Raw genomic sequence first — 9566 nt, forward strand, 5'->3', positions numbered from 1 at the left:
AATGACGAGGTGGAAAGAAAACATTCCACGCAAAGGTCTACGACCACGAGAAGTTTACGGACAAATGCTGTGGCTGCTGAGTCACACGTCGCTGAACAATAGAAAGAAAGACCTCTCTATTCACTGCTCACAGTACCTGAATCCTGAATACACACTGTGTTTATTAAGGCGCTCTGTGTGTGTGTGTGTGTGTAAATGGGCAAAATGATACGGTAAATCCAGCATATTTGTACTGGCCGGTGTATAAAGTTCAATATTTGGTTTCATGACGAAGAAAATGGTTTCACTGGAGACAGAAGAGATTAGTATCCAGGTCACTGAAAGAATCTACAGCATGTCCTCTGGCTACATTGGAGCTTTGCCTTTGCAGGATTGACTCAGGTCTATTCTGTGAAAGCTTTGTTGACTGATAAACAACAGATGACTTTGAACATTATTTTTATTTGACCTTATTTTCAGCTTATAGAGAATTTCTTGCGATTGCTCATGACGACCTCACACACATTTGGCTGATTTTGGCTGATTTTTGCCAACACCATGTGGACATTTTACAAACCAAGGACGTCCTCTGCAACCGGTACGACAGCAGCTGTGTCAGCCCTCTCTTCCCGTGGCTAAAACATTTCTCTAGCACCGGTCACGCCTGCCTTCACACAAACTTCCAACCCACTTGTTTTATAGACTTATTTGGCGAGAAGCAGTTTTTCAGAACGCTGACATTTGGGGAGTAACTTTAATATATAAGTGCTGCAGTGAGAAAGGTTTAAGTCAAAAGACAGTGGACGTTATGCTGTAGGATGCTGATGCTTAAACGAGTGTTATCTTTTTATTCTTGCGGTGTGTTGACCTAAAGTGCCATCCTGAGCAACAGACAGTCAAATGAGTCTTATCTGAGCCCTTTACATTGTTTGCACTGCTGTTTTATTCTTTGTTTTCTTTAGCACTAGAGTGTAGTCTCGGTCTTGTCCTCATAGGAGAACCCTTTTTGGCTCCAGGTAGAAGCTTTTTTTAAGGTTCCCCCTGGAACCCCTTTGGAGGGTTCCACCAAGAATCCTTTTAAACCATTTATTCAGGAAAGGGGTTTTAAAGGGTTCTCTGGATCAAAATGGTTCTTACTGGAACCATTAGTGTTACCAAGAACCCTTGAAAAACCCTTTCTTCGGGAAAGGGTTTTTCAGAAGCATTGGTTCCAGGTAGAACCTCAGCCCTAGTAGAAGAACCCTTTTGGAACCCTTATTTCTAAGAATGTAGGTTTGTGACCCACAAATTCCCTGTGAACTATACTTAGCACCAATAGCAGACAAACTTAAGACACCTGTTACTGAACGTTTTGAAGCTAAAAAGCCATTGATTTTCCTCAGAAGGTGGTGGAGACCAAAACAAAGCTTATAGATGTGTCAGATAAACAGATATTTATATTAATTTGAGAGAAAAAATGAAGGAGATTGCCTCCACAGCCAAAAAATATGTATAGGTACTGGTCGGTCGCAGTCTGATTGCACTCTGATATGACTTTATTTTCAATCTATGGATCATTTATAGTGAGCTTTGGTACCTGAGTTATGTATGCAAAGCTCAAAATGTGCAAAATCGCCCGGTAACTTATTAAGGTGGTATTTTTCTGTAGTGTGTTAAAAAATGAGTAAATCTGCACTTTCCTCACTGTCCAATCTCTGTCTCCACTGTCGAGTTTGGACTCATCGCTGGACGTTGCCCTGTTGGCAGTTTGTTTTTGGTGAGAATGTCAGTACAAACCTTCAGGGCTCAGCAGTCCGAGGAGCCCGGACACGTCCAGTCTTTTTCAGCCACTTTAAAAACACAGACGTCCTTCTGTTTAAGGCACACACACACACACACACACACACACACAAAAAACACACAGTGTATGAGTTGGGAACATTGGTTTCTATGGCTTCTTTCTGCTCGGTGAGAGCAGACATGTTATTTTAAAGTCGACTTTGGATGCTTGGAAATGTCTTAAATGGCACCGTGGTTCAGGATTGGTTTCTGGAACATGCTGTGGTTCAGGTTTTTGTGAATAATGCTTATGTGTCACATAAACCTTTGTAAATCCAGCTCAAAGCCTCTGGGCTCCCTGTCTGAGGACACGCCTTTCACTGAATAAATAAGAGCTGGGTTTTTTTTTTTCCTGACAAAAAAAAAAGAAAAAAAATCAGGACATCACTCCTTACAATTTGTCCTTTCGTCCTCCCAAAACAAACATAAGTATAGTATGACTTTAGAGCCCATTAGAGGAAGGAGTGAGACGTCAGTGCAGATAAGGCAGAGTTAAGAAAACAAGGCATACTTCTGTCTTACATCAGTTAGCTTTAACAAGGTTATCTTAACTTGTATAGATATGGTTTCATACTGTCTACAAACTCAAGTAAAGATATGTACTGTGTCTATATAGTGTATGCACCTGTGTAGACTGGTAACAGTTTGACAACATAACAAAAAGGAAGTTATCACTGAAAAAGATACTGATATGGCCCAGGACAATGGAGAATCATAGAGTTTAGTTCTATAGCACTTTTAATAAAAAAAAATGTACACACAAAAAACAAGATTAGAAGGAAAAGAAAGTTTACTAGATAAAACTAGTTGTGTACTTAAAAGTGACTGGTTTATAATATCTACAATTAAGGGTCCTTCTTTGGATTTGAATATTTTAAAAAACAACAAAGTTGGGAGGACGTCTAAGGGGCTTGAAGAGGAGTATCTATGGTAAGCTAAGTTTTATATATATATATATATATATATATATATATACTTATTTATTTATGATGGACAGTGCATATAAGTGAACATTTAAATGTAAATGTGCAAGATTATAATCAAAGCTAATTTCCAACTTCAGTCCCTCGACTGACACGGCATGGTGCGGCACGGCATAACATGACATGACATAACATAACATAACATAACATAACATAACATAACATAACATAACATAACATAACATAACATAACATAACATAACATAACATAACATAACAATAACAGTAAGATTAAAGTGCAGGATAAAATGAGACTACGTGGCCACTGTGTCAAAGTGATAAGTCTTAAGTGAATAATAGATAATACTGCTCATTTTCTTTTAATTCATTAATCTTATTTGGACATATTAAAGGAAAAACTACCTCTCTGCCTAAAATACCTTATACTTATTGTCTTATAGTCTTATTGTGGGTGTTTTGCATATAATAGACATCATTTTGTCTTTTGCATGTGTATGAAAACATTTATTAAAATAGAGTACATCAATAATGAATAGTATAGAAGTACAGGACAGAAGTTGCAGTTAGCCACCAGGGGGTGACTCTGAAAAGGATCATAAATAAAAGTTCTGAGGGTGTTGTTATACGTGTTATAAGGATTCCACTTTATTCTCTACACAAAGCTCTGTTAGCGTATATATCTGCAGTGTCAGCACTGCTTCAGTGATCTGTGAGTGAACACATGACGACTCTGGAGGAAGTTTGTCTCTGGGTTCACGTGACGACGACCACTTTACTACGACCGATGACAAACAGCACCGGGCTGCAGGAAGCTGCTGTCGCTGTCACAGCAGCGTCTCCACTGAAACGCAGGCGTGTACGAAACTATAGTGGCTACTGTTTTCTTGTCCAACTTAAACCCTGGTTAAATAGGCAGGACCTGTCAGTGAAGTGTCCACAAATACTGGAACAAACAGGGAGCGATGGGCAGATTAAAGGGTGTGTGTTTGTGTGTGAGAGTGGTCCTGTGCCACAATGACTATTCTCAAGGAAAACAGCCTGGTCTAATTGTTTTCTAAAGCTTTTCTTTGGATGGTAAATAAAAGGTATTCATTCCTAAAACATTTAGGAGTATGTGTGTAAAAATACCTTTTTTTGAATAGAAGACGATCATACCGTGCGTTTTCCTCTCTGCTCTTGACCATGACATGCTGTAGTTTGTCCATTTGTCCCAGATTTTGATGGATTACAAGGTAAACCGGATTTATTGAAAGGGCACCGATGGAGACGAAGCGTTCCATTTTCAGTGACGTCTAAAAGACAGAAAGAAAACACGTAAACAAAACATGAAGCACATAAAGATCTCACCCTCAACAGTAAAGAAACCTACATCTGTCCTGTTGGTATTTAAATAAAAGACTCTTAGAAACAGGTGATTGAGGTAAATGACTAAGATAATAGTTAAATTCATTTTTCCTTATTATTACAAATATTATCAGTAACATTTCACCCCCCCTTTGGTCACTTGAGGGCAGGGGAAACAAAATGCTGACTCAGCAACTCTGAAACTGATTCAGCAAAAAAAAGTGAGTATTGTAACTTTTTAAACCTATTCTATGTTTATTTTTCAGTTGGTACAGGTTACTTCTACCTACATTTACACTTCCACATGACTTTTTGATTACTTTGCCCAAAAAGAATTAGATTAAACTGGCTTTTAAAGGTATTTTTTTTAACCATTTCCTCACCGACATCTCAGAGAGTACGACTCGCTCGTCTCCGAGAACAATCAAGATTAATTTGTTGTGAAGTGTGTTTTTCTTCAAACGCTCTTTTGTGTTGGTTAACTAGAGCACGAGGGGGAACAAGGAGGAATGTCACTGTGCTGATGAGAGGAGCAGCAGCAGCAGCAGCAGCAGCAGCGTCAGGCTGAACACATGGAGAGAGAGAGAAAAGACAACAGTCTTTAAATGGACGTGGCACTGGAGTTATATTTGGAAACGTTTTCCTTTTTAATATGCACTGAGGGCAGGTACAGAGGGGAGGAGGAGGTAAAGGGTCGCTGAGATTCACAGTAAACCCTGTGGTGGTTTGTCAGCCAAACAGTTTAACATCTGTGGTGGGAGGTGCTGACATTCCTGTTTTCTTCATTTTCTCAGTTCAGTTCTAACAGAATTTGGGGGGGGGGGGGGGGTGAAACGAGACACAAAACAATCAATCATTTTAGTTTCTATGTTTTGTTTTTGTTGATATTCTTATTTTTATTAAATCATTTTATATTTGTTAATTTTTTTAAATTTAAATAGGAGCAATAAATGCAGATTTTCTCAAGGGGGTGGGGGGGGGGGGTTAATGTAGTAATTTAGCTTTGCAGCACCATTAAGTCTGCAGATTAAGGAATATTCTAACTCAATTTATTTATAACACTGGACCCTAGAATTAGAATTAGTCGTTTAAAAATAAACACACCCCAATTAGTCGTGGTGAATTTGACCTCCGCATTTAACCCGTCCTTTTTAGTGAACACAGGAGCATTGTGCATTTCTGTGCCTGGGGACCAATGGGGATTGGGTGCGTTGCTCAGCCCCTTGACCAGTCTCCCAGGATTTGATCTGTTGATCGGTTACAAGCCCAATTCCTTTTCCTCTTGGCTATGATACTAGTAGTATAGAACAATACACATGGAGGTGAATGAATAAATACGATGGACTGTACCTTTAAAAGTTTCACTGAAATGTCCACCACACTCCAATATCATAACATTTTCATGTATTTGTTTCCTTCCTCCAACTCCAGGATGTCCCACACCAGCTATGGGGCTGGATGAGATCAAGACTGCTGCTGCCCCCTAGTGGACAAATTGTGAACAAAACAAATAAGAACAGTTACCATGTCATCCTAAGCCAAGTACAAAATTTACATATGTGTACTTTACTTTGTTATTTATATTTCCCGGGAAGTTTTACATTTATTCCACTACACTTCCTCTAACTATCCTTCTTAATTGTCACTACCAAATAAAATCAGAAGAAGAGTTGGTAATGATTGTATTTGTATAGAACTTTTCTCTTTTTAGGTGCCGTGAATGTTTCTCTCGGCAGCACTTTGTGAAACTCCTAAATCAAATTTTTATATTTACCAGTGGTCCAGGGTGGGCGTGGCCCTGTGTGGACGTAGGCGGATATCACATTACCATGGTAACGGAATAGCCACAGCTCGGCTGTGCGGTAGCAGCTAACTGTTGTGTGCCTGTGAACAAACTGCGGAGAAATTCGCCTTGTTTTCTTCACAGGAGCGTTCAGGTAATACTCCCGGTGAACAACGATAAACGTTTTTTTTGTCCCGAGGACCGGTTTAAGCCATGTTCTTGTTGAATAGAAAGGGAAACATTAGCGGTAAGAGCTACAGAAAAATGCACAGCATAGAGCTCCGCGCGTTCTATTTTGCCGTCGTTGGCTTTTCAAAATAAAACCCCCGTTTTTGTTACTACAGTGTAAACGGGGCTATCGATTGATACGCGGATGTATCTTGTAACCAGCTGTACATAAATATACATTAGTACAACCTCTACCAGTACATTCTGCAATTCTGAGGCTATTCAGGTAACTTAATTAAAACATATTTGTTTTACTTTGAAAGCAAATCCCTGACACAGGAAGTAATTGCGAAAAAATCCGTAACGACTTGACGATTGTTGTTTTTTTAATCGTCAAGCCACGTTTTTTAATTTCATCACAAGTTACCTACCTGTAGATTTTTTAATATTATGCTTTTTAACAGCCATTATATAGCAGCAGAAGCGTCTTTGGGGACGCAGTTAAAGTCACATGAAGTCGTATTTCATCATTACGAGCCGACTAACGTTGTGTTAGTGTTAGCTAACACGGCTAACCGTGGCTGTGAAAGGTGCCTTTGCCTCGACATTGAGTGTTGTGGCTGTTGTCCCGCTGTCTCCGCCGTGTCCAGCAGGCTCTTATGAGGTCAGGATGTCCGCCGATCTGGCTGGTGTGTGGGAGGTGGCGCTGAGTGATGGAGTCCACAGGATAGAGTTTGAACACGGCACGACCACCGGGAAGAGGGTCATCTTCGTCGATGGAAAGGTACGAATCATGTATTTTAAAGGTGCATTATGTAATAAATCTAAAGCAACGGGCCATAAAATCCTCCTAATATGTCACAGAGACTCAGCAATAATGTTCATATAACAAACTGAACTCACCAACAACAATACAGCCAAAATATTTTCATTAAAAAAAATATTTTGCAGACTGCAAATCATGTTTATGTTTTGAAATCCACTGTCTACCAATCATTGCAGCCAGTAGAGTCTCAGCTGCAGGGCAACCACGGGTTGTCAGTTACGTCAGAAAACGAAACCTAAAAGAGCTTGGTATTTTGAATTTGAATGTAGTTACTGTTTTTGGCCACATTCTTACATATGGCACCTTTAAAATACTACACCAGTGGTTGTCAAACATTTTATACCAAGTACCAGGGCCGTTTCTAACATTGTGGGAGCCCTATGAAAGATGCTGTTTGGGGGGCCCCGAGCCAAACAACAATGGAGAGATTCCTAAGTTCAGTTTTTACATGCAACTTTCTGCTCTCTCACACTGTTCCACAGGAGATACTGAGACGGGACTGGATGTTCAAGCTCGTCGGGAAGGAGGCGTTCAGCGTGGGCCAGTCAGAAACCAAAGCGACCATCAACATCGATGCAGTCAGCGGATTCGCATACGAGTACACTCTGGAAATCAATGGGAAGAGCCTGAAGAAATACATGGAGAACAGGTCAAAGGTGACCAGCACCTGGGTGCTCAACTTGGACGGCACTGACTGTAGAGTGGTGCTGGGTGAGCTCCTCTGTCTCTCTATACTGTATATGCAAATTTTCTAAGCTTTCCTGCAAAACACATCAGCTAAGTTCCCTTAAAAAGTAAATCCACCTTAAGAAGTCACTCGTGTCTGATGTTATTTGGTTCATTCATGTCGTCAATTAGAATAGACATGAAATTGTTAGTAAGCACAGTGTGAATTCTGCTCTCAGGATGACTCACTAATATTTAAGCACCCGAGACTAAGCTCTTAAACTGCTTTCAGCCCTACACCATCTTCCCCACCTCTGTCAACGAGGTCAGAATATCCTTCTTATAATTATGCCAATTACAGTCGATCAGGCAGTAAACCACCTGAAGCGTGTACGGTATGTACAAGAAAGACATACTCAACAATGAATCTATAGAGCTGAACATTAAAACGTGGAATCATTTCATTGAGCTGGTAGAAATAGAGGCATGAGTGGTCTGTAGTTGTAGCTTTGAGGCTGTTAAAACTGATTTATAGTGGTTCTGTGTTTCCTTTCCTTTAGAGAAAGACACTATGGACGTTTGGTGTAATGGACAAAACATAGAAACTGCAGTAAGTATAAAAACTTCTTCCATACGTCAATGTTATTATTTATTAAAAAGGATATGCATGCCACTTTTCAAAAGCAATTGGTTAAACTGAAATAGTTTTGGCACCATGGGTGAGAAAAACAGATAAAGTAAGGCACTTTATCTGTTTTTCTCTAAATGGGAACATAATTTATAAAATTGACATGAAATTGGCTGAAATTAGTGAATGAGACCAGTAAAGTTATAAATCAAATAAGAAGTAGGCTAATTTTCCTATATACTTTTATCCAAATAGGTAGAAAGAAAACCCTTGAATGTAATTATAGCAACATGTAACTGAACATGTCTTACTGGACATCTGCAGGGCGAGTTCGTGGACGACGGCACGGAGACGCACTTCACGCTCGGAGACCACAACTGCTGCGTGAAGGCCGTGAGCAGCGGCAAGAGACGAGACGGCATCATCCACACGCTGCTCGTGGACGGCACAGAAATAGCCGAGTGCACCGAGTGACTCGCGTCTCGCGTCCACGTCTGGGCCGGTTTACACGTGTGACTCTTCGTAGCCATGGCTTTGGGGATAGTCCTTTTTAAATATGTTGGTGTCAGGGACCAGCTGACTGAAAAATATGTCCTCATATTTTACAATGGCCATGCTTTGGAGGATATATTAGCCATATTGGTAAAGGCTGTATGATAGAAGTTGTATAGTTAGCAGTGAATTATATTAAGGACTTGCTGTTTGGGCAGCTGTAGAAGAGACGTTGCAGTCATATTTTGATCACAAATGGTGATTTACCATTAGTTTTTTTGAGTAGTAAACTGATACTTAATATTCATACAAGTTCAGTACAGTGATGTCATCATTAGCGGAGGCCAGGTGTGTTATAATAATCCCCCTCAACCTGGTTCACGCTGCCCTCTGCTCATTAACAGATGTACTGTACCCTATTTTCACAGAATCAATCTAGTCTCACTGCGCTCCACGCCCACTTTTGTTTTTTTATTATTATTTTTTTTTTTAAATACTGCACGGTAGTATTAAATATCAGGGTACAAGACTATTCCTTGAATGTAGCATCATCCCGGTGTGCACTGCTCAGGAGAGGAGTCATATTTGTTCAGTCCTGTTCTGTTGAGGTGCTCTGTGATTTTACTTTTAGTTCAGTCATGTGATTTTGCAGCTTTTAGCGTACTGCTGTATATGTTTCACAGACAATCATAAAGATTATGGCCACTGATAACTGCGAGATGCAGCTCACAGTAAAAACTATGTGGAACATGAGTTTGTTTTTTTGTGTCGTCACAGTGACTTTAATGCTCTTTAATAGATTTGTACCATTAAGAATATGTGTCTTATATACTGTATGTTGTGTATTTTATGTTTATACATTTATTCGTGTGATTCCTGTTCAGTGTGATCGTAAAATTTGCATCGAGCCGATCAGGA

General features: G+C 39.8%; 1 protein-coding gene across 1 annotated transcript; it reads left to right on the plus strand.

The window, feature by feature from the left end:
- Window positions 1-6706: 6706 nt before the first annotated feature.
- faima (Fas apoptotic inhibitory molecule a) lies at window positions 6707-9500 on the plus strand (the record flags this gene model as incomplete). Its single annotated transcript, XM_083908433.1, has 4 exons — window positions 6707-6820; window positions 7345-7573; window positions 8089-8138; window positions 8481-9500. The coding sequence occupies 4 exons, from the start codon at window positions 6707-6709 to the stop codon at window positions 8628-8630; spliced, it is 543 nt and encodes a 180-aa protein (XP_083764559.1). The 3' UTR covers window positions 8631-9500.
- Between the last annotated feature and the right edge of the window lie 66 nt (window positions 9501-9566).

This window comes from Microchirus variegatus (assembly GCF_963457635.1).
Source record: "Microchirus variegatus genome assembly, chromosome: 22".
NCBI classification, from domain to species: Eukaryota; Metazoa; Chordata; class Actinopteri; order Pleuronectiformes; family Soleidae; genus Microchirus; species Microchirus variegatus.